At 39.2% G+C, this 26,198-nt stretch overlaps 1 protein-coding gene across 1 annotated transcript in view; it reads right to left on the minus strand.

Annotated features, from left to right (window-relative positions):
* LOC136676436 (contactin-associated protein-like 5) overlaps positions 1-26,198 on the minus strand; it is a 105,329-nt gene that overhangs the window by 26,298 nt on the left and 52,833 nt on the right. The window contains exons 8-18 of the mRNA XM_066653462.1: positions 24,295-24,607; positions 23,389-23,532; positions 19,516-19,690; positions 12,705-12,811; positions 10,826-10,945; positions 10,119-10,319; positions 7,701-7,857; positions 6,761-6,888; positions 6,033-6,203; positions 3,002-3,220; positions 1,767-2,006 (exon numbers count right to left, since the gene is read on the minus strand). Of these exons, the coding sequence (XP_066509559.1) occupies positions 1,767-2,006; positions 3,002-3,220; positions 6,033-6,203; positions 6,761-6,888; positions 7,701-7,857; positions 10,119-10,319; positions 10,826-10,945; positions 12,705-12,811; positions 19,516-19,690; positions 23,389-23,532; positions 24,295-24,607 (1,975 nt within the window). The remainder of the gene's footprint in view (positions 1-1,766; positions 2,007-3,001; positions 3,221-6,032; positions 6,204-6,760; positions 6,889-7,700; positions 7,858-10,118; positions 10,320-10,825; positions 10,946-12,704; positions 12,812-19,515; positions 19,691-23,388; positions 23,533-24,294; positions 24,608-26,198) is intronic.

Here is a 26,198-nt window from a genome sequence, read left to right on the forward strand (position 1 = left end):
TATCTTATAGATGAAAATAAAGTAGTGAAGGAAATTATTAAAACACAAAGCAGAATTTTGTTTTAAATGTAAACAGAGAAAGATAAAACAGAACTTTTGCTTTTCAATACAGTGCATTCATTAAACCAAAAAATATTCACTGGGAAAATGCAGTGAGTCCAAAATAAATGCATGGAGCAGGATTGATGTGTTAAAATCCAACAATTATCATGAATTTCATTTTATGTCCTGAGGTGCACTTCTAAAAAGTCTATTCCACTGACCATTTTGAAACTTTCTTCATCTGTTAATTTTAGAAAGAGTGAATTGTGCTTCACATCAAAGACATGTCAATGACAAGTAAAGTTTTTTTTTTTTTTTTTTTTTTTTTCTGTGGTATCACAGAAATGATGGGCTCAAAATTAGCTTCATATTGACTGGAGAGTAAATGCTATTGAAAACACTGAAAATGTTGGCATACAGTGCTTTCAAAAAGCAGGGACATTTTGGTTTTACCAAGTATGGACCATTTAAACAGATGCTAAATTATGGCAGACATAAGCCTGACACTTTGGCATATCACCAGCTTCAGTCACTCATTACAGGAAAAAAGAGAGCACAGGTCTCAAGAGCCCAATAAAGAATAGGAGTGTCTGATTAAACAGGCTGAGTGGCATAGAGTCCTGACACATCCCATAATACACAAATCTAATAAAATACACACACACACACACACACAGAGAAAGAGAGAGAGAGAGAGAGAGAAAGAGAGAGAGAGAGAGAGTCAGTCTATATAGACCATGAGGTCACAACCTTCTGGGGGAGATTCAGACTTAAACCAAAAGAAGCCTTATTTAGAAAGAGAACAGTGTGAAAAGAATGGAAAGAATGAGGGAGCTACAGGTGAGAAATGGGGATATATAGAGAGAAAGGGAGAGAGAGAGTAAGCAATGGAGAAATGAGAGAGTGAGAAAGAGAGAGAGAGAGAGAGAGAGAGAGAGAGAGAGAGAGATAGAGAGAGAGAGAATAAGGAATGAATGGATGGAAAGAGAAAGAGGAAGAGCGTGTGTGTAAGGAAAGTAGCAATGGGGAGGCAGGTGAGAAATGGAAGAAGAAGAAAGGTGTGAGATGGGAGAGAGAGAGAAAGAGAGAGAGAGAGAGAGAGAGAGAGAGAGAGAGAGAGAGAGAGAGAGAGAGAGAGAGTAATAAATGGACAGATGAAATGAGTGAGTAAGCAATAGACAAATAGACAAAGGGAGAGAGAGGGAGAGTGAGAGAGAAAGCTATGGAGCAAATGAAAGAGAGGGAGGGGTGGGTGGAGTGTAAAATAGTCATTATCTACTCTCTCTGTGTCTGCTTTGATCAATCCTGCTTTGTAAACTTTCATTAAATGCTCATATCATGGATTTTTCAAATCCACGTTTTATAAACATCAATAATAAGGAGAGTTGCAAGAATTGCTCCTTTTACTTGAATATAGAACCCACCAGCTATCTTTCTTAGAGTGTAGTATCACATTAATTGGTAATATTTATCACATTAATTGGTAAAATTTTATTGACATATAAGTACTCTGTAATATACATGAATAAGGTAAATTGCCTCAATACAATATATTCTATGAAGTGGCGCTCATTGAATTCAGTAATCATCTAACAGCTGTGCCTAATATATATATATATATATATATATATATATATAATATTTCATTCATTGGCTGCCATCAAATCCTTATAGCAACAGTCCAACATAGTGACTCTAGATGAAGTATTACTTTAATAAAATACCTTTCTGGCAGTGAGGACCGCCATAGGCAGAGTGTGTGCAGTCGCAGACGTATCCACTGCTCTTCTCCACACAGCGTCCTCGGTTGTGACATAGTTGATTCTGACCACTGCAGTGACCTGGACAACCAGAACTGACCCCTGGGGTCATCTTCGCTCGCTCCTCCAGGTCAAGGGTCATCCCGTTTACATTCAGTGCCCTTATGCAACCCAGAAACCCCCTCTGCCTGGAGGCCGTCCCCCCTGAGAGGAAAGTGGTGGGGGGACCCACTCAGAATTATTCACATTCAACTTGATTTCAGTTACTGGTCTATCATAAAACACGCAGAGGTAAGAAGGTGTGGCCTATGAAGAAGTGGGCGTGGCCCACTGATAAACAATGAGTATTATTGATCATGTAAAGCAAACAGAGGTTAAAAGATGTGGCCCACTGAAAAGTGATAGGTATTAGTACAGGGTGGGCCATTTATATGGATACACCTTAATAAAATGGGAATGGTTGGTGGCATTAACTTCCGGTATGTGGCACATATATGGGAGGGGGGGAAACCTTTCAAGATGGGTGGTGACCATGGTGGCCACAGGCTTCCAGTATCTGTAGTTTCAGGTCCTGGTTGTTTTTTTTTTGTGAAATTCCCAATAAGTTTGATGTGTCACATGACCCTCTTCCCATTGAATAAACAAAAGTTGGCTCCAAAATGGCAGACTTCAAAATGGCCACCGTGGTCACCATCCACCTCCCAAGTTTCCCCCTCCCATATACTAATGTGCCACAATTAAAAAGTTTTATTGAAAGCAGGTATGTATTACTGTTCTGTCATAAACCACACTGAGGTAAGGTGTAGCCTATTAAGAAGTGGGCATGTCCTATTGATGATTATTACAAGTCTCTTACAAAACTGCACAGTGTTAAATAGGCATGGCCTACTGATAACCAATATATATATATATATATATATATATATATATATATATATATATATATATATATATATATATATATATATATATATATATATATATTACTGTTTTTTCACAAAGCACACAGAGGTAAAAAGTTGCGACCTATACTGATAGCCTGCAGATCACTTATTAGTATTACTGGTCTATTGCTATACACACAGAGGGATAAGTGGGCATGGACTTTGAAGACGTGCGTGTAGCCTAGTGATGACACTCTGCAATAAAACATGCAGAGGTAAGAGGGAGTGGCCTATGAAGAAGTGGGCATATACTACCAATGAAAAGTTGGCTGTTGAGCTGAAGTCGACTGAATCCGTCAGGTGGTGCATCGAGGAAGCGAAGCGGCAGTTGGTCCACCTGCAGCGAGGCTTCCTTCACATTCCTCTCAGCCCGGATGTAGTGCCACTGTTTATCATTCAGAGGAATGTGGGATTTCACTGTCAGGATCACTGGGCCATTCCCCACCTCGAAGGTGAACGTCACTACCGCTGGGCCTGTGGAGGAGTCACAATAATGGGTAGTACGTACATAATATTCCATTCCGTTACAGATGTTACAGCTGACTTTCCTCTTTACCATGAAACAGATCCATTGTTACTCAACCCCATATATTTAATGTTAAACCTAAAAGAAGTTTTGTATGTATTATACTAGAGTGATTCTAAGCAGTTTGATTTTGGTAAAATATGCGACCTACACAGGCACCCCTGCAGGCAGCAGGGAGCATGTCTGGATATTAGGCATTGGAACACAGCCTATAGAGACTGCAGTCTTGCTCCCTCAAGCATATATATATATATATATGGACCTGGAGGTTGTGGGTTTGAGTCCCACTCCAGGTGACTGTCTGTGAGGAGTTTGGTGTGTTCTCCCTGTGTCTGCGTGGGTTTCCTCCAGGTGCTCTGGTTTCCTCCCACAGTCCAAATCCAAAAACCCACGTTGGTAGGTGGATTAGCAACTGAAAAGTGTCCGTAGGTTTGAGTGTGTGTGAGAGTGTGTGTGTTGCCCTGTGAAGGACTGGTACCCCCTCCAGGGTGTATTCCCGCCTTGGAAAAAAATATTTATGCAATAAGGCAGCTCTATATATATTGGGACACAGCCTATATTTCTCACTTGCCTGTATATCCAGAAACAACAACTGCAAATTGACAATGTCCCAACTATATCTCGGTGACCTAGTGACAATAAAGGCTTATTAACTTTGCCAGTGTTTTCTTGTAAGTCACTTTATCCTTGAACCCAGCACGCACCTGGCAGATCCTTTTCACTCGTACACACTCCCACAACGTACACCACCAATATTTCATCTCTCTGACAGAGCTATTGTTCCCAGAACCTGCCACAGCTGTTAATAACACAGCACAGTGCCTTAGTAATTGGACGGTGACACAGTTCATATTGTTTTGCTTCAGTTCTCTGGCAAATTCAACCTGAAATGAAATGGGATTTCTCTCTGTCTCTATACAGTCGCTCTCTTCTTGTATTTACAGCTCATTTATGCAGCTGTTAAACTCATTAAACAACAATTATGTTAATGGAATTAAGTAATGGAATCAACAAATGTCATTTCTTTAGTTTTACACTGGAGCTATGCGGCTAGTAGCTAAGACATAAAATAATCTTATACTCCACAATTAGCATCAATCATCACAGAAAATTTGAGTGGTTTAATATTTTCTCTTAGACGTTTTTCTTTTACACTGGAGGACACACTGTAATCTATAAAATGGTACCAAAATACATTAGCACACAGCTAAAACAGTAAAACTATCTTAAAACCTGAATTTTGTCAATACATTTAATGCAAGCTTTTACAAACCCCCAAAGACTCACTGCAAACATAATATATCTGCAACATATTCATTCATTCCTTCATTTTCCTGTATCCACTCCATCATGTTCAGGGCCACGGTGGGTCCAGAGCCTACCTGGAATCATTAGGCATAACGCAGGTTCACACCCTGGACAGAGAGGCAGTCCATCGCAGGACATCACACACTCAAACATAAATTCACACAGTTTCACACAGCCAGTCCACCTACAAGATGGAAACCCAATTTTGCAAGCAAAGATAGGCTATGGCTCATTACTTTGTGTCAAATTGTGTGAAATGATTTTCAAACAGTTCAGAAAGAACATTTATCAATGTCAATTCACAATCTACAATATATAATTTAAGGAATTTATTTGTGTGAATAGGGTAATAATGTCGAGTGTGTATGATCTTTGAACCTTCAGACAGTTTGCCATGACAACGTGTCATACTAAATATAGCCAAACTTTGGAAAACTCATGTCACCTGCCACAGTCCACTGCTACATCAAGAAATGCAAGTGAAACACTAAACACACAAGGAGAAAAACCTACATGGAAATGGAAAACCATTTGTGGAAATGCTAATGAGTTTTTTCTGGGCTCAAGAGCATCTCAGATGCTCCAAAGGCAGTTGAAAGCTATGCTGTGGTCAGAGGAGTCCTTGTCAGTTTGTGTTCATGAAAAACGAACATTGTGTTATCCATGTTGATGATGAACAGGACCATCCTGAAGTTTATCAGTGATATGTGCAAAAGCAAACATCTCTCATGTTATACGAAGTGCATCACACAGCATGGGTGTCTTGCATATGTGTGAAGTTTCTACTGATGTGGAGGCAAACACTGTCTCTTTAGTGAGACATATGCTGCTATCAAGATGACATCTCCTGGGAAGTCCATGTTTTTTGAAGAAGAAAAAGCCAGGCCTCATTCTGTATGTACTACAACAACATGTCTTCATAGACACATAGAGTGTGTGCTTGACCGGCCTGTCTACAGTCAGGATCCGACTCCTATGAATCATCATGAAGTAGAGAATCAGGCAACAGTGACCACAGACTTTTGTATTGAGACAGAAGGGGCAAAAATTAGACTGGAAAATTGTTAACAATGGGTATCCCCAGTTCCCAAATTATTACTCAGTGTAACTAAAAGGAAAGGTGGTGTAACACAGTGGTAAACACACCTCTGTCTGAATTGTTTCTGAGTGTTTCGCCTGCTTGAAGCTCTAAAAATGCAATCAAGTTGTAATCAAATTATTTTATGTGATTTTATCAGCTAAATAAAGCTACAAGAGAATTATCAAATCACAGATTTTTTCTTTTTACATTTTTACGAAATTTCCCAACTTTTCTGCCAAATAAATTTAGTAAATTAAGCTAAATTATCATCTAACAATCCCATAAGAAACAGTATAAGGTACACTGACTAAATTTAGCATGTCTTCACCTAAAAAGAGATCATGTTTTGCATTGTATATATATTAACTCACCGCTAAGCTCCACCCGAATGTAGTCCTTAACCCCAAGGTTCTCCAGGAAGACTCCAGAGGGCGCTGTGGTTTTGAAGTAGAATGAAATGTCCACACTCAGCTCCGCCTGGAGAGTTGGGAAATGAAGGTAGGACGACTCCTGATAGAACGAAGCTGAATTCCACAGAAATCCTATATGAAGGAGTACATTATTAGTTAAAATTCTTGATGGAGCTTCCAACCACTAGATGGAGCTATAGTGTCGAAGCAGCATGATTTGCACTTTTCCAATGACCCTATGAATGGAGGAAATGAAAAGCCATTGGGTAGCCATTGGAAAACTGGAATTTATACCCCTCTGTTACTCTTTTGGCATTGGGCATTGTGAGCTTAAGCTCATGTGCAGCTTCTTCAAAGCACGCTATATCAACAACTTAATTGCTTTGTATTTTAGGAGTTTTTAAAAGGATTCCAGGTCACTGAGTCCTCGCCGGAGGGAAGAAAAAAATAAATACAAACAACTCTGACAAAAACATGAGTTGCATTTTAAAAGCAGGCGTCCAATAGTTAGCATTTACATCTGCGGCATCTGGACATCAGATGCTAATTAACGACTCTGAAGACAGACACAGAAAAAAGCCTGGGGAAACATTTTTACAGCTCATTAATGATAGAGATGTCATTTAAGGCTTTGTAGGCTTTAAAAATTGTGATAAATAAACAAACGAGGGAGGAAAATGTTCTCTTACTGTCCCCGTAGCACTGCAAAGAGCCCACTCTGTAAACAGCTTCTGAATTCGTCCGGTTCGTGTCTCCGATAACAATCTCTGTAACAGGAAGGTGATCCTTATAGGACAAGAGTCCAGTGTCATTCTCCCTGCAGAAAAGTCACAAAGCATATTTTGTTTAAAAACAGCAATCAGACATTTTACCACCAGAAGGTCGCTAACAATATTTATTAATGGGATTATTAATGTATAATGGAGTGGGGGAGTAGGGGCAGCAAGGCAAATTAATGCGATACATAATGCACTTCACTTTCCACAATTCCACTGTAAATGTGATTTGTCAAGTTTTTTTTTATCATTCAGTATGAAGTTATGTTTTTTTATGAATTACAGTGTTTTGAATTCCAGGTCTACTCTCCTTATATTGGCTCCTCGTCACATATAGGGTTCAAGTCAAAGAACTGTGGAACTCATTCCCTCATGTAATTAGACCCCAAGCATCTAACAACCCCTAAAGCATGCATTAAGATCATTTTCCCCTGGCTTATAATGGCACTTAATCTTGTGATCAAACTGCACCACTTTATACTATTTCTGTCATTCTAAATTCCTTAAATAAATTCCTTTACAGCAACTCTGGCAAATAGTGTTAAATCAACACTATTAGTGTTAAATGTATATTAGCTTTGTTCTGAATCTTAATTTTATTTATTCTTTTTATTATTCTTTTCATTTCACCTTTTATTCTATATTTATTGTTTTCTTGATTTCGATTTCGTCATTCATTTTGTCTTTGGTTATGTTTGGCTCTTAAACTTGCTTTATACATGAACTGGATTGAACTGAACTGATACCCAGATGTCTTTATTTTCCAAACACCGTTTTACAGTGTTATTTGGAAACTGGGCCCTGAAGGGTTAAAGAAACTAGTAGGTAGGTCAAAAAGATCCAGAGTTTTTACCATGAGTTTCTGTCTGCATCACAGTTGCAGAAGTAGTTCATATCGATGCAGTTTTCTGCCAAACTGCAGGAACACTGCTGGACTCCAGGCAGAAAACCACCCCAGTACGTCCTCCTCTCTCCCCCTCTATCCAGCCACCAGGACAATGGCGTCCCATCTGAAAGGAAGTAGACAAACAGAAGCAGTGTAGTTAAAAGAAGAAAAGAAAAGTCAGTCAGCAAACCCTGGTAATCTTTTCTTAGTGCTTTTGTCAGTTCAATACAACTTCAACAGAATTGACCCAGAATCACAGAAAATACACACTGTTTAGGATTTTACAAAATGATTTACAATAATTTTTAATTAAACTGCAGTGTGACAAATTGATAATGTTTGATCATTTCAGAATATAGCATTATACCAAACCATACCATACCAATTAACAACTTGTTTGAGTAACTGTTGCAGTCTTCTGACGCAGTGTAACAGCACCCCACAACCCTCACAGATATTATATGTCAAACAGGCAAAAAGTATCATAACTGTTCATTGTGTAAAGCCAGCCAGGAGCGTTCGGTTTGTTAGTGGTTAGTGTAGTGTTCTCTGCCAGCCTCCAGAAGAAAACACTGGTCAGTGCTCAAGTGTGAAGCAATTACTGCACATTTGCTCATTAGCTCTCAGCTTTAGTTCAACTTATTGACAGGACAAACCCTCACTTTTCCACCAGAACTCCTTTATTTTTGTTGCTATGCTGACTAAATTGGTGCTTGCTCTGATTTCTGGTGCTGAAAAGACTCTTTTCTATCTATCGGCCTTGTACAGACTGAGAGAATTGTTAAAGATGGATCAGTTTCTAGTTTTGGATGAATCTAAAAAAAGTCTAGAATGTAGGGTCCTAGATTCTCGTAAGTGTCCCTAATGACTGTATTATCACACATATGTAGTACATAGTGTGTTTGGACAGATGAAGTCCTGTTAATTGTTAAATGTGGGCCATGTAGGTTGAAGGATTTCCTAGTTATGATGTCAAAGTACAACTTGTAGGCTAAACTAATCAAATAATATATATATATATATATATATATATATATATATATATATATATATATATATATATATATATATATCCTGAAAAAAAAATCTAACTTTACCAAATAAAGATAATTGACAAGAGCTCCGTTACACAGGGTCAAATGGCTTCACCTGATTGGCTGATTAGGATGTCTCATCTATTTGGCTGGTTGTGTACTGTTTGACAGTATGTCATTCTGTGTCATGAGACTCCATTTAATTGCTCCTAATCAAACGGGAATTTTGGCAGTTATAGAATACTGTCCAATGAAATCGGTCATCTATAATAAGTGTGTTAAATTAATTTGTATAAAAAAAGAGACTTGGAATCCGAGTGCCAACACTGACCACAGCTAAATGTCAAAAAAAAAAAACTACCAGAATTTGTGTATAAATTTAAATATGATTAAAAAAAATGACACACTAAATAAGATGAAGTGTAACTACTTAATTACATATCTACCTACATAGTTACCTTAATAACATGTGTATTGATATGATATTCACAAATGTATTTACACATTTATTTACACCTGACCTAATACACATCCATTATCTGTAACCGCCTATCCAATTTAGGGTCGCGGGGGGTCCACCTGCGACGTGTGTTTTTGGACTGTGGGAGGAAACCGGAGCACCCGGAGGAAACCCACGCGGAGAACACACATTCTCCTCACAGACAGTCACCCGGAGCGGGAATCGAACCCACAACCTCCAGGCCCCTGGAGCTGTGTGACTGCGACACTACCTGCTGCGCCACCGTGCCGCCCTGACCTAATACTGACTTATTTAAATAAGCTGCGCAACTATAATATGTAGACATCAGTAGTTATATTGTTATTAGGTGCATTGTTAATGTATAATTGCAATTTATTAGTGACTATTGATATATACTGCCTCCCAGCGCTGGGATCTTGGGTTCAAGTCCCATCTGGGTGGAGTTTCCATGTTCTCCCCGTGTCTGCGTGGGTTTCCTCCGGGGTCTCCGGTTTCCTCCCACAGTCCAAAAACATGGAGGGTAGGTGAATTGGCTTCTGTCTAATAACTGTCCTGGTGTGTGAGTGAATGAATGTGTATGTGTGAGTGAATGTGTGTGAGCCCAGATATGAATTGGCACTCTGTCCTGGGTGAAATCCTAGTGCCCGATGCAGTCCTCCAGGTGGACGGTCGTTCCTGGTTGAGAGTACGCTGTGCGCGTTTGGCTGCCGCTTTTCGCCAGTGTGTGGATTGAATGTTCTGAGCAGTGTGGATTGTAAAGCGTCCTTGGGTGTCTAGAAAGGCGCTATATAAGTGTAACGATAATAATATATTGAGAGCAAAAAAACGTGTAAATGTCGATGAGAACACTTAATATCCATAGTGACTGACCCCAGGTGTTAAAGAGGCGGGACTTCCTGCAGCGGTAGAGCACCTGTTGATGGCAGTGCTGAGCGCGTTGCAGCAGTGTGCTGAGCTGCTGCAAGGTGGCACTGTAGTTCAGCTTCATTACATGAGGTTTCTGCAGAGATGAGCCTTTAACACTCACTGCCACAGAGCTGTTATGACCCACCACCATCCATACCTTATCCTCTAACAAAGACATAAACATGAGATATTCAAAATAATTGATTAATTTCATAAGTTGCAGCAAAGTAGTAGCATTTAATAATTGTTTTATGGCCCTCTAAATTGTACTACATTAATAATAATAGTACTTGCCATCTTTATTTTATCAAAGAATTAAAATATAATGGAGGCTTATGTCCCCTGCAATTAGCATTATGCTACACTACTCTGTAAAACAGTTTCAAGGCAGCTGCTACTGTTTTGAAGTGCTGAAGGACAAGAAATGAAAAGAAGCAAGTTTCAGACACCAGGCATGACTCGGCTGATCAGGAGGGAAACTGTGTAAATGAGATTTTTGATTGTTCTAAGAGTGTAAACAAAAAACAAACAAACAAACCAACCCAACCCAAACACTAACAGAAGGCCAGATGGATTTTATCCTCTTCACAGACGTCTACAAACACAGCCCTGACCCATGACTCCCCTGGGTCCTAAAGCTTGCTGATCTGGGTTTGTTGACAGAGTCTCACCGGTCATGTTGCAGTACACAATGGTGGGCTTGAGTGGTCCGCTGCCATCCGGATCGATGGAGAAAAATCCGGAGGCGCTTCCTGTGAGACGGTGAGCCTCACAAGATGCTTCGAAGATGGCTAAATGGAATAAAATAACCAAACAAAATAAATAAATTATAAATAAAACTGGAAAGCTACAACCCCAATTCCAATTAAGTCGGGATGTTGCGTAAGACAGAAATAAAAACAGAATACAATGATTTGCAAATCCTTTTCAATCTATATTCCATTGAACACACTACAAAGACAAGATATTTAATGCTCAAATGGATAAACTTTATTGATATTTTGCAAATATTCAGTCATTTTGAATTGTAGGCCTGCAACACATTCCAAAAGAATTCGGGCAGGGGCATGTTTACCACTGTGTTACATCACCTTTTCTTTTAACAACACTTAGTAAGCATTTGGGAACTGAGGACACTAATTGTTGAAGTTTTGTAGATGGATTTATTTCCCATTCTTGCTTGATGTTCAACTTCAGTTGCTCAACAGTCAGGGGTCTCTGTTGTCGTATTTTGCGCTTCATAATGCGCCCCACATTTTCAATGGAAGACAGGTCTGAACTGCAGGCAGGTCAGTCTAGTACCCACATTCTTTAATTTGCACTTGTAGATGAAGCAACAAACTGTATTCACTAACAATGGTTTTCTGAAGTGTTCCTAATATCTGTTACAGGATGATGTTGGTTTTTAATGCAGTGCCGCCACAAGGTCATGGGCATTCAATGTTGGTTTTCAGCCTTGCCTCTTAGTTGCAGAGATTTCTCCAGATTCTCGGAAACTTTTGATGGTATTATGGTCTGTAGATGATGAAATACCTAAATTCCTTGCAATTGTACGTTGAGAAACACTGTTCTTAAATTGTTGGACGATTTGCTCATGCAGTTGTTTACAAAGTAGTGAACCTTGCCCCATCCCTGCTTGTGAACAACTGAGCCCTTTGGGGATGTTCTCTTTATACCCAATCATGACACTCACCTGTCTCCAATTAACCTGTTCACCTGTAGAATGTTCCAAACAGGTGTTTTTTGAGTGTTTCTTAACTTTCCCAGTCTTTTGTTGCCCCGTCCCAACTATTTTGGAACATGTTGCAGGCATCAAATTCAAAATGAATGAATATTTGCAAAAAACAAAACAAAACAAAAAAAAAAACAAGAAAGTTTAGTCATTTTAGCATTAAATATCTTGTCTTTGTGGTGTATTCAAAAGGATTTGCAAATCATCGCATTCTGTTTTTATTTCTGTTTTACACAACATCCTTCATTGGAATTTGGGTTGTAGCACAAAATCGCAATTCTGGATGTTGTGAATTCATACAGACCCTGGCCACTTTATCAGAAACACCTCATTTCCATTGGCCAATGAGTGGAGGTAGACAGGACCAAGGTGTTTCTAATAAAGTGTCCAGTAAGTGGAAGAAGAGGGTGCATTTCTAATAAAGTGGCCAGTTTGTGGAATTAAAATTTTATTAGTTTACATTACACAAATGCACTGCATCAGTACACAAGGATTGGAGACTTTTTAATGAACTTGTGACACAGTTTTTGGTGATTTTAGTCTTGTGTGTTGCTTACCCAGTGTCCCATTATGTTTCACATGTTTCTATAGAGACTATACAGCACCTTAATGTTGAATTGACTCATTATAACAGGGGTCTATAAATATTTAGACACAGTATATATGTAAAGCACCCAGCAGTTTGTGTCATAGCAGAAGTCACAAAGTAAGACTGCATGACTGTTTCAGCACAATGCTAGCAGTGAGACACTGGATTACAGGTTCTCCAGATGTGTAGGAAAAACATTTCTGAAGTTGTTTGTGTGTTATTTACTCACAGTTATGGCAGGTTGCTCCAGTGTATCCAGTTCCAGAGCAGTCGCAATGGAAACTGTTCCAAGTTTGAGAGCATTCACCATCATGTTCACAGTAATTGGGAGAACACCTGCAGACGACAGATTCAGGAAAAAAAAAAAAAAAAAACAAACAGACAAAAAAAAAACACTGTCAGGGACAGAACAGCACAGAAACATCATTAAAAACACCACTTCTACTTCCTCACACTGGCCACTTTATTAGAAACAACCCGCTTCTACTTCCACTCAAGGACCATTTTATTAGAAACACAGACCAGGTGCTTCCAGTCTCAAGGCAAGTATTTCCAATAAAGTGGCCAGGCAGTGCATATCTAACCCAATCATGTAACTAAAGTGGCAGAGCTAACTAAATGAAGTAAATGTGCTTATGCTGCAAGAAGTCAGAACCCATCACGCAGCTCCAGAGCAGTGAGTCAGATGTGATTACCAGATCACATCAGTCTCACAAATCCAGTTACATTCATGGTGACATGTTGTGGCTGATTTAATGCTAGATTCCTGCAGGTCATTAAACACTAATCACTGTGAGGAGCAGCGCTGGCTGTGCTAACTCTGGAAGGGTGTCAATGGAGAGACACATGTCAGAACATGAAGCAGTTATTGTTTCTTTTAAAGCCATAATCCACTGTTTTCATTTTCAGCAAGTTCCTCTGTAAATAACAGACTGGAAAATAAATTATAGCAGAAGCCAATCCCGTGAGTACACATTCTTGAAAAACACATATAACAGGAAGCTCTAGAGAACCTGCACATCAACCCACACACCACTATGCACAATGTGAGGACAAAGCTTAGGCTACACTGTCAGAAAAACTGTCACTGTTGTGCTACCTTTTGCTGTCACTGTGATGGCACCCTCATATTCAGTACCTTTACTTAGGGAACATAAATTTACCTTATTTTTTTATAATTGTAGATTTCCATCTCCAGGACTTATATTGTGTTGTTTTATTTTACACCGTTCTATAATGAAAGCTTACAAATGTTATGATGGATGAACAGGTGTCCAAAAACATTTGGCCATATAGTGTTTTCACATTTTCCTAATGATGTAATTTTAGTAATATGTACTTCATGGATGCTTCGACTGGAAATACATGTGTTGACTATTCGGAGTCAGCACCATGGAGAGCACTCGCCTTTGCACACAAACATGAGTGTGAATGGGTAGAGTTCTACATCGTATACAATCCTTCTCCCCAATGTCCTCATTGCCAGTTGCACAGACTGTTACAGCTCCACCAGAAATATACACAAATCACACACAATATTAAAACCACCTGCCCAATTGGGGTAGGAAATATTGCTCTAAAATAATATCATGACATTTCACTGTATTTTTACGATATTCATATTCTTGGTGATATGACAGGACACTGGAAAGTGTTTCATTAATTTTAAGAACATATAGTTGCAACAAAATAAATGTTAAAGTTTTATTTTAGTATAAATATAAATGTTAAAAATATTCAGTGGAAAAAACCTGCAAACATTTGGTTGTTTTGTAAACAACAGTAATGTAACAAGATTCAGATTTTGTATACAATAAATAATATAACAAATAAATTTACCTCAGAACTAAAGTGCAGAATATTTAGTGCATGCATATATACAGTAAACGTAAATGGTTATACAAAGCCCTTTTCCACCAAAATAACTGGTTCCATTCAAGGTCATTGGAACCTTGGTGCTCTCCAGTGAACCGGCTGGCATTTCCTCCTTTTTTGCTAGGAACCAAGGATGCGATATCAGTGGGGTGCATTGCAGGGTTGCTCGGTTCCATGTGTCGCTGTGGATGAATTCATCACCGGAGCCAGAGATAAATGGACAGAGTCATGATTTATCCACCCTTAACAGCGGGTTCTGATACACGAGTGTAAATGATAACTTGTGAATAGTGAGAACACCAGAGGAAATGAACCAAAGCGCCTCAAGTCACGCCGAACACAGAGAACATAGCATTTTCCTGCATGCCACTGTGGGATAATGCTTTATTTGAGGCTCTGAGTTCTTTCTGGGGTGTCTTTATCTGGACACACCCACAGAGGGCATCATTGTTCCACTTGGGAACTAACTTATCTGATTCCGTTGGTGGAAAAAGGGTTAACTCTGTACTCTGTTTGCTTCGGTTAAAGCACACATTGCCTATTTTTGTCTTTCCACACACACCATACTTGCTCCTTTGTCTAAATGTCCCACTTAATGAACATATGATAATAAATTATCGGTATTATCACCATATAGCATGTTTTTTTTGTATTGTTTAAAAAAATACAATTGATCTTATCATGAAAAATATGATATGGCACAGCCCTACTGCCTAATATTGGGTAGCCCCCTCTCTGCTGTGAAACAGTTCTGGCCCATCAGTGCATAGATAACCACTGAAGGTCCTGCGGTATCAGCCACCAAGATGTTAGCAGCAGATAAGACTTGTAAGTGGAGCCTCTCTAGATCTGATTTGTTTTTTCAGCACATGCTACAGAGCCTTGGTCCAAATCCAAGGGTAAAGGAGCTTTAGACGAAAGTATGCCTTGGATGTTGGATTATGGTCTGGCGTAAATATGATTTATTGCTGAGCTATCGTTTTAAGACAGTGGAATCTTTAAATGAGCTGACTCCTGGGGAATGTGTGTGTGTGTGTGTGTGTGTGTGTTAGGGGGGAGGGGGGTATACAGCAAGAATTTATTAATAATATATATAAACCAATACTTGCTTGTATTACATATTACATACAATTTTACATAGTGTTGTGTTAAGGTAAAAAGGGCTAGGATGTAGGCCAGTAATATCTATTTAAAATTAAAGGGAACACCTACAACTGTGGGAAAACGCTTTTAAGGTGGAATGATCGGTTTGAGGATAAAAGCGACTGTTATTTATGCGGCTGAAGTTGAACTTTTCTGTAGGTTTTTATTCATTGTTGGAATTACCACAGAAACTTATTTGTACCTCGAATTGTTTAGTTTTGTAGCATGTTCACACTGATTACTTTCAATCAGTTAGCATATATGGAGACAGTAACTTGTTACGCCACCTTAAGTAATCTGAAACAGCAAAAATAAGTCAATGTTATCCACTTATGGAGGAGGAATACAGCAATATCCTCATCTTGGTTCTTGCTTTTAACACTTGGCGATCTCTCTATTGTCTAAACAACTTCAGATGTCTTTTCTCTGCAGTGAATATAGAGAGATCAATCCTAGTATACCGGACTGAAACTGGATTTTGTTTTTTTTTTATTTATTAACACTGGGGCTTTGTAAAGACATTAGACTAGTTTGAAGCACACAAACAGTCTGGAGAGCAGCAAATGGCGAGGAAACATCCTCACCGTTCTTTTTTTTTTTTTTTTTTAATCATGAATGTCGCCTTCAATAGAAGACTCAGTTAAGTCTCCACAATTAAAAAAAAGAAAAAAAAGAGAGAAAAAAGCGTGCGTGTTTGTGTGTGTCTGTCCCCGTCCTCTGGCTGTTTGCCAACCTGGAATCGATTGAGCCCACAAAGCCGCAGCCCACCTGGTGGGCAGGATGGGGGACGCTGGGCTAGGCCAGGCTATGCTACGCTAGCTCTTCATCAATAATGTACACACCAGAGGAAGTCCACCTTAAATCAATGGGCCTTTGATGTTGGTGGCTAACATTTCCATGAAGACGATAATCTAAGCAGGATCAGAGTGTCTAGAGTTCCACACACGATCCAAACATCAATTTATTATATCAGCTATATATATATTTATATATTTATGTACACACACACACACACACACACACACACACACACACATACACACACACACAGTTCCTTGTGAAACTGGATGCTGAGGATGAAAGTTTCTTCATCAGCTGTGCAAGCAAAAGGACACTTTGGAGCCTAAGGTCACCAAACCCAATGCTGTGTGATGGTTAGTGGGGTATAAAGAGTACAATTCAATACCTTTGGGATAATTTAAGATCCAGTACTAATTGTCCAATCATCACTAATGATTTAGAGCTGAATTCCATCAAATCCTTCCAGCAATGTTTCGATACCTAATGTCAACACTTCCCAGAAACGTAGAAGCTGTTAGACTTAGAGTCGGGTCATGTGATTGGTTTAAGATTCAGGGTTTGTGACACATTTATGTCACATTCATTCTCTCTCTCTCTCTCTCTCTCTCTCTCTCTCTCTCTCTCTCTCAGAGTCCTCTCTCTCTCAGAATTCTCTAGTCCATCCATGTGGTCAGTGGAGGTGGAATTTTAAACACTGTTCTAAGAAGTCACAGTTGACCTTCAGCTCTATGTACACATCCTAAAATAATAATAATAAAAAACATAAAAAAAATAAATAACAGCTTCCCCACATTCTGTAAGCTAAACACACAATTTTGTTTACATGTATTCTGGGGACATGACTTACATTTCCATTCACTTTGCGGGGATATACCTTTATTTTAATCAGTACCACTAACCTAACCCTAATCCTAAGCTCTATCCTCACCTTAAACTTCACACTAATGATTAGTTTAAAGTTAGGTTTAGGGTTTGGGTTGGGTTTAGGTGTGTTACTTTTATATTAAGCAAATTTAGTACTTGGAACCGGGGAGATTGTTTAGTACAGGCTCACTCATGGTTCCAAGCAAGCTAAGTAGGAACTAATCAGTGATGTGTAAACCTTGCATTGTGCTGATTGGCCAGAGAGAAACATTACTGTATGTAATGAAAGACAGACATCCAGCACAATTTAGCAATCGTTTTAACATCTCCATGTCACAGTACTGATCACATTCGTTTTTATCCGACACACAACAGCAGCTTGTAAATTTAAGCTGTGGCATTTTAGGATTGGCGGCTGACAAAACAATCCAGCAAGAGATCGATAGTGCAACAAGGAAGGAAAAAATCTAGTGATCCATCTGAGCTCATTTATGGAGTTGTGTTAAGCTCCAAAACACATAAGCAACATGCAAATACACAAGGAGTAAATAAAGCTTAACATTACAGCTGCTGCTGTTGTGTTTTCAAAGCCCACTGTTACCATTTGAAACAGTCATTTGTGATTTACTGACTACATTTAGTTGGAAGTGAATAGAGCTAAGTAGAGTACAGTTGAGTAGGTACCGTGCACTGGAAAAGTGCTATAGGTGGGTGAGTGTAAGGCTTGGGTTAAGGGTGTGGGTGAGGGTTAAGGTTATGCTGTTGTATATTATAATATTCATCTTGTACAAACACACACTCCATCTATATTTTCTCTCTTTCTCTTTCTATAAAAGCCTGTGTGATTCAGGGACTAATCACGGCCCAAACCAGCAGCTATTTACCACACAGCCACTGATGCCAAAGAGGAGCATTAGCTGAGTGAAGAACAGACTAAGCACCAGCCAGAGATCAGAGTGAGAGAAGAAATGCAGTCTCCATCTCTCTCCTGCTCTCTCTCTCTTTGCATTGGTGGAAATGCAAAGAAAACATAAAATAGTTCCATAACTCATATTCTGGTCGTTATTTATACTTGCTTTATATCTTCAATTCAGAAATTCAACAATAATTTTACCAAAGTGAATCATTCTGTTCAAATCTGCTCAGCTCTGTGTATCCCAAAGATAAACATTCATGCACATTGCAATCTTTACATTGATGTCAATTCATTTTGTGGAGATGTACATTCATTTTACCCAAAAGGACTTACCTCAATGCTAACCCTAACCCTTGCACCAGATCTAAGTCTAACACTAACCCCAGTACTACTCTAGATAAAATAGACAGATCAGTGCACATGTTACTGCGACATCACAAAACCAATCAATACAAACTGGCTACTTTAAGAGGCCAACTATCCATAAATCCTTCATTGGATGCTGGAACTATTCTGTGACGATCTGATGGCATTCAGAAGCTTTACAGATGTTGGATAATTATTTAGATGGACTTACATTACTCCAGAGAACACAGTTCTATGACTAAAAAACCCAAAGCTGGGGGCTTCATAACCCGCTAAACCTTGACTGTCTTTGCATATATTTACCCCAACACTCTAACCCTAAAACCTACACTCTAATCTTAACAATAATATCAATTCTAACCCTAATTCCAACCTAAATCCTTATCCTAACACTAACTCTAGCCTCAACACTAGCTTTTAGCCCAGTGCTACATCTAACCCTAAGCCTGAATTAAGCTAATCTTTTACTGCACTGATTTAGACTGTGGGGACCATACCCAAAAGAGGTATTGGTCCCCACAATGTGATGTATGCCTTGTACAAACACACACACACACACACACACACACACACACACACACACACACACACACACACACACACACACACACAAACACACACTCGTTAAGTGCCACTTGCGTAGGTGCTATTTCTCTGAACAATGGCTCTAATTGCTGCTCTCCCTCTCGCTAATTATCACTAATTCTACTTTCCTCTTTCAATCACCCTGCAGAAAGAGGGAAAGGTTACAGCCATCATTCAGAAAACACTCCTCTGTCTCAGAAAACACTCCAGTGGAATAAAGTTTAGGCGTTTAGGGCCTTGTTTATCATCTGTAAAAAGGTGCTTAGTGAAAAATGGGGGAGAATTTCCATGTGTCAAAGCTTGGAGGGAAAGTAAAACAGAGCGGAATCCATCTCCCAATTCCCACCTTTCTTTTCCCGGGACACTGTGCTGTTCTGACACTTTGTTTAGCCTTCATCACTCATTTAGAATATAATCCTCCTAATTGAAATCCCCTGTCTAATTAGCATGTCAAAGGAACTACCTAATTAGCATATCAAAGTGACGCTACCTGTCCCGGATGCCGCAGATGTCAATCTGGAGCTCGCTGTAGTTACCCACAAGTCCTTGCTGCACATGGTACAAGTCAATTGGCTGGCTGTTGATGATGATGGAGCTCATGCAGCCCTGATAGGCCTGTGTTGGGTTTCGACAGCCCTGATTGGCTGCCGCTGCTGTTGAGCATCCTGAGACAAAACACAGAGGACAAAAACCGTTTAGAGATATTGGTCTATATTTTGTCTTGTTTTCTTAAAGCACACTTGCCCCAGGCTGTTTATGTTACAGTGTCTTTATATATGTTGTTTTGTGCAAATGAGCTCTGTTCTGATTGGCTGACTTGTTTTATATTAATGTGAATCCATGTGCTGCACTTGTGGATGTTGTTCTGGGTACCGTATTGGGGACCAATTTCCTGGCTTCAGAATGCAGCACTAATGTAAACTCATAGAAAAGACAGATAGATTTAGATGTGGGTGGGAGGAGGGAGGGTTGCATTGTGTTATATAAGTAGTAAAAAAAAATTATCCACAGTTAGCCATATTAGCATTTTCATCATAGGATCTAATGAAAAACTGTTAGACTCCAGTGAATTTCTCTTGTGACTGACTCTGTGTGATTTAATTATACACAGATACGCTTCAGGATTCATGCTGTTTCACTCATGTTTTAGAGTGTGAGTCTACAGACACATGCTGCATATTCTTTTGTCTCATTCTTTTCCCCTGTTTATAGGGTAAATAATCTGATCCCACTGCCCCTGCATTGGGAAAGGAACATATTCCTGGAGGATAATATTTTATTGTGACTGCCTAACTATTTCACTGATTTCGCTTAAAGTTTAATAAAGTTGTTATTGTTATACGTAACTACGGTTACTGTTAATGTGATGCTTTCACACACTTCCACACAGTGAAGCCGAGGCCAAACCCCAAATGTCTCTCCACACCATTTTTAGGCCGCAGTGTAGATCAAAAATAAGGGTTTCTGCCATCATGTAGCGAATTTATACTAACAAAATTGATACATACATTGAATTAATGTCTAATTGCTTTCTGGGTCCATTATTTTTTATTACATGAAATGTGAACTGTATAAGGAGTATGGTGCTATTTGGGACACTCGAGCCCCCGGGCTCCTCTACTGACTGACACAGACCAACAGAGCTGTGATGGATAAATGCATGAGGGATCCATAATTATTTATATTTCTTTCATTTTAATGTTGAAACGGGGACTAAAACAATAAAAACAATAAAACAATGTAAACATCACAATTTCTATGGAGTTGTTTGTTTGAGTAATGAGTAGGTTCCCAATAAGACAGCTATTATACACACTGACGTCACCTGCAACACATGGATAGGCGGAGTAAAACTACTGTGGATGAAACAAACTTTATGCACTGTACATAACAAACACTGTGATCTATGTACATGCCTAGTTCATTAGTGACATCACAAAACCAATAAATACAAATAGGCCTGTTTAAGAAGCCAAGTTTCCATATGTCCTTCACTTAATGCTGGAACATTTCTATGAAGATTTAATGGCATTCAAAAACATGTTGGATATTTTGAGGTTCTGACAGATGCTGGGGACATTACTTCTTTAGCCATTGATTAGATCTGGGAATTGTTACTTACTATTACTTTCATGTATAGCTGCTCCAAAATGTCTCATTGTATATTTTGATTTTTCTGTGGGGATTATACACACTCTGTCAGGAATGGGTGCACCCTATAATGGTGAAACTACCTCATTATAACATATAGTGTCACCAAACAACCAAAGAAAAGCTGTCAATTGTGTAGAGCTGTGGTAATTGTGAAATAAATGAAGAAAAATTCCCAGCTATCCTTTAGTAATCTAACAAAACAACAGAAAGCAGTCCTCCTGAAGGCTTAAAAGCGACGGTGATGTCCAAACCGACTGGACAGCAAACCTTTGGGATGAAAGAAAATGAAAAGACAGCAAAGCTTAGGGTCAGAAATGATAGGGCAGCAAAGCTTTGGGTCAGAAATGATAGGGCAGCAAAGCACTGTGGCTATATTTATCGCGGAAATGACTGCACCATCAGTCACATAAGTGAAGGCTGCAAACTGCAAACTCATGACACTGTAGAACACCATCTGCTCTTCCACTGATTAAGCAACAGACACAAAATCTTAGCACACACACTTCTGAAAGTCTAGCTCAATGTTTATCACGAGGCAGTGACGAGGTTATGACACTGAACTGCCCTACCACCAAAATTACATTCAGAAGTGCAGTAGTAACCCTGCAGACACAAAATGTCAAGTTATTTTCAAAAAGACATTGAACTCTAACATTGAACAGATGTGTTTAGATGTGTTTTAGTTAAAAATGAAAATAGGTTTGATGTCAAAACCCAACATTGGCTTGGCATCTTGCTCCAGCACTATATGGGCACTGAATTCAATTTGAAAACCTCCAAACCTCCAGGTCAAAAAACGCATTGTTGTGTGGACATCAAGCAGCAATGGACATTGTCATAGACTGGACTGGGCATATCATACAATATATAGATATTTTCTCAATCATTTTTGCTGACCTTAATATCATCCATTGTTTTTACTTGCATGTTTATTTAGATAAGAATGAACATCACCCGTTGACATCAAAACCCAACATTGACATAAAGCGCCATTATTGGACAGACATTGAACTACAGTTGGATATTCTGTTGACAACCTACTTTGAAGTACATATTGCACTCTGGTTTGAAGCAAAAATCAGGTTGACACTCTGTTGACATTCAACTCCAACATTGTGTAAATTGTAGTAGGAAGCCTTTGCCAGTTTAATGAAAACCCAGCATTTTCTTGACATCATCTTCAAATGCTGGCTAGATGTTAAATTGTGGTCACTTAATATCACAGTCTATATTCAAATATATATCACCATCTACTGATATCAGTGGCCAGCTGGGAAGTGTTATACACTCAGTATTGTAGGAAGTTAGTGAGAAATGAGTGGTGTCTTATTTTGGCACAAACTCACCAAACACTAGAGTATAATTCGAGTTTGGCTTGGACATGTCCCTAAGAGACTCATGACTAGACTTAGTCTTAAATCCCAGAGAAACTGAGAGTTATGATGGATGCTTCAAACTTCAGAGATTTCAGATTCAAAACTTGAACATCAGAGGCTCAAAACCTGACTTGAAATGAAACTTCAGAGATGAAAGACTTGACTCAAATTCACACTTTATAAAACTGACCTGTGCTGTGTCAGAAATGGCTCCCTATCCACTATTCCCTAAATTACTTTACACAATTATTGGGAACTGAATTCATAGTGAATTATTTCAGACATAACTCAGTGGATTATAGGTATTCTCTATCCACTAGTCTACATGGGTTGAACACTACTTTTTTATGATAAACTCTGGGATTGTTTGAGTGGGATTGTGGACGCGCACTCATGAGGAACACAAGAGCATCAAGACTCGACTTGTAGCCAACTCTCAGAGACTGAACACCTGACTTTCACTTCAGAGACTCAACTTAGGCTCATATTTCAGAAATTCAAGACACAAAACTTGGATGACACACATACATCAGAGACCAAAGTCATAATCCACAGAAATTCAAGACTTAGCTCAGTGACTTGAATTATTTTAGTAGATTTATTATCCTGAGACTCAAGAATTGAGTCAGAGCCACAGCTCATTTACAAATAACAAATGTTGCTTAGTCCATTGTAGTGATTGTATATACAGTACCAGTCAAAAGTTTGGACACATCTTCTCATTAGTCATTGGTGAAATAGGGCTATTCACTATATAGAACTGTGCTTCACACTTTATTAAAAGCAATAGAGACTGTAATAAAACATTTTAGCACAACAATTAGCATCATTACCTCCAAATAGCACAGTCCCTGCAGGTTTAGCATGGTTTCCGAGGAGCAAGCTGGACGCTGGCTCATTGTCCACAGCAACAGACACCTGGAGGTCCTTCAGGCTGACAGACACAGAGTGCCATTGACCATCACTTAGATCCTGACCTAGCAAGAGGACATTTTAGCATTAGTATGCAAACTGCACAGTACATTAAGTTCTGTTCATCACTGTTAATTTGAACAGCTCCACTGACCATACAGGAGCACTATGTAGTTAGTTCTACATTGACAGACTGCAGGCCACCTGTTGCTCTGCATATGCTGTTCACCCAGTTATTCAATGGTCAGGACATGCACAGGACCCCCACAGTGCAGGTATGATTTAGGTGGAAGATTGTTCTCAGCGTTGCAGTGACACTGACATGGTGTTGGTGCATTGTGCTGGCATGAGAGGATCAGACACAGCAGTGCTGTTATTAAACCTTGTGTCCAATCATTGTCCACTCTGTTGGACACACCTACTTTGTTGGTCCACCTTGTAGATGTAAAGTCAGAGACAGTAGCTCATCTGTCACTGAACAGTTTGTGTTGATCATCACCTTTTCCTTTATCAGAGGACACAGGATGCCGCCCACATGAGCACTCCAGCAGTACTACTGTGTCTGATCCACTCGTACCATCACAATAGACACTAACACCCACCACCATGCCAGTGTCATTACAGTGCTGAGCAGGATTCACCACCCAAATCACACCTGCTCTGTGGTGGGCAGAGCAAACTAAAAAGCATGCAGAGCAACACATAGACTACAGTCTGTAATCAGAGAACTACAACCTGCTCCGGTATGACTAGTAGAGCTGAGGGAATGCACAGTGAGTGCAGAAATAAGGAGGTGATATGATAATGTTATTAATGCTGTTTCATACCGACGGTTATCTCAGCACTTTGAAGTGTCGACCGTAAGTGTGTCAGACAGAGTTTTCCGTCTGCAAGGAGTAGCGTTAGACGCTCTGCCCCCTGGAGGTTGCTCCATAGCAACAAACCGTCTCTGTTCCACGTCCGAAACTGGAACTCTGCCGACCACTCACTGTCTTCCTCCTCCTTAGCCATGGGAGCCTCAGTGTTCATGGAGTCCTTGGGGACTACTAGGGTGGCTGGAAGTTGTAGAAAGCTGCTGCTGGAGCTCAGAAAAGTCACTGTTACTGGTGCCATCTCTGAACAGGAGAAAGTCACATTGCCCTGAAATAAAAAATCACAGTAGAAAGTGATGCCCCCAGAAGACCTGAAACAGAGGTGGTGGATGTGGGACTATGTACAGAGATTATACATAGCATTAATCACACAAAGGATATACATATAAACATTATCATGCACCTAGGAACACTAGGTAAGACTTGGAATTTTTTGCTCCTATGCTTCCCCTACAGTTGTAGTGTGTGATTGACTTTTACAGATATGTCCTGAAATCAAACAGGATAAAGAAATCAAAACAGGCAAAGTTCTCATGGATCCAATAAGCTCTTGCCCTCAACAGAATCTGAACACATCTCCCCTTTTGAAAGATCAACAACCAGGGAATAGTAAAGTAACATGTTCCAGTCACTTTACTCTTTAGATTTTTTAAAGAAATATTTGACCTATGTGTAACTCACTAAGTACTTCTTAAAGTTACTCTTGAAACTCATGTACAGTACTATCTCAGCGATAAAGGCTGCTAATTTTCCTACATAAGAAACATGCTAGTTCTATAACAGCAGCAATATATATATTTACAAAAACACAAATTCATGAAAATCAATAGTCATTTTTAAAAATGTGACATTGCTCCATGTAACTACATCCAATAGCAACAAAAATTGAATCTAATAGCTTGAATTATATAGTTAGTATGTTCCTAGTATTAGGGACTAGCTGTGTGCATCGTTGACACAGCTCCATTATACACTCTCAGAAAAAATGGTACGGTAGAGGTACATTATTGGTCACCAAAGGTACAAACAGTGTAAATATACATTTAAAGGTACAACAGTGATGTTAAAGTCCAGTTGTGTTTCTTAAAGGCAAATTACATTCTCTTCTCCAAAAGGACAGGTGAATATCTGTAAAACTTCATTATATAACTGTGTGATATATAACAACATAATAAAAGTCCTAGAGATGAAACAGGGTGTATGAAATCAGCACAATTTTAAATCAACGATTAATATAGAATAAGGTACAATTGTGTTCCCTAATTAAATGTACTGGAATGTACCCTTGAGGGTACTACCACAGTGACAGCAGTGTATGCGTTAGAGATGGCTCTGCCCTATGTCTACTCATGTTTCCATGCATCCACAGGCTTACCATAGTGGCATTAGAGTTTACATGCACTGAGAAATCAGATTACTGAGGCAAATTTCTACTCTCTTAAACAGTTTTCTTAATCTGATTTCTGGAACTTAATGTGATCACAGAAATCTGAGAATGTGGTTTACATGACTACATGAGTAATCAGATTTCTGCAGAAATCAGATTATGAATGGATCATTAAGTGCACATAAATATGCACACTGTAGCATGTAACATTACAACCTCCCACTGTGAAGGTCTTTCGAGTTGTTTTGTTTTATTCCAGTGTCACATTAAATTAATAATTTCACTTGAATTTAGTACAGGAGATTAATTGTTGAAATTCATTCATTCATTATCTGTAACCGCTTATCCAATCCCTACCTGGAATCATTGGGCGCAAGGTGGAATTACACTCTGGAGGGGGCGCCAGTCCTTCACAGGGCAACACAGACACACATTCACTCACACCTACAGACACTTTTGAGTCACCAATCCA

Source organism: Hoplias malabaricus, chromosome X2 (assembly GCF_029633855.1).
Source record: "Hoplias malabaricus isolate fHopMal1 chromosome X2, fHopMal1.hap1, whole genome shotgun sequence".
Lineage (NCBI taxonomy): Eukaryota > Metazoa > Chordata > Actinopteri > Characiformes > Erythrinidae > Hoplias > Hoplias malabaricus.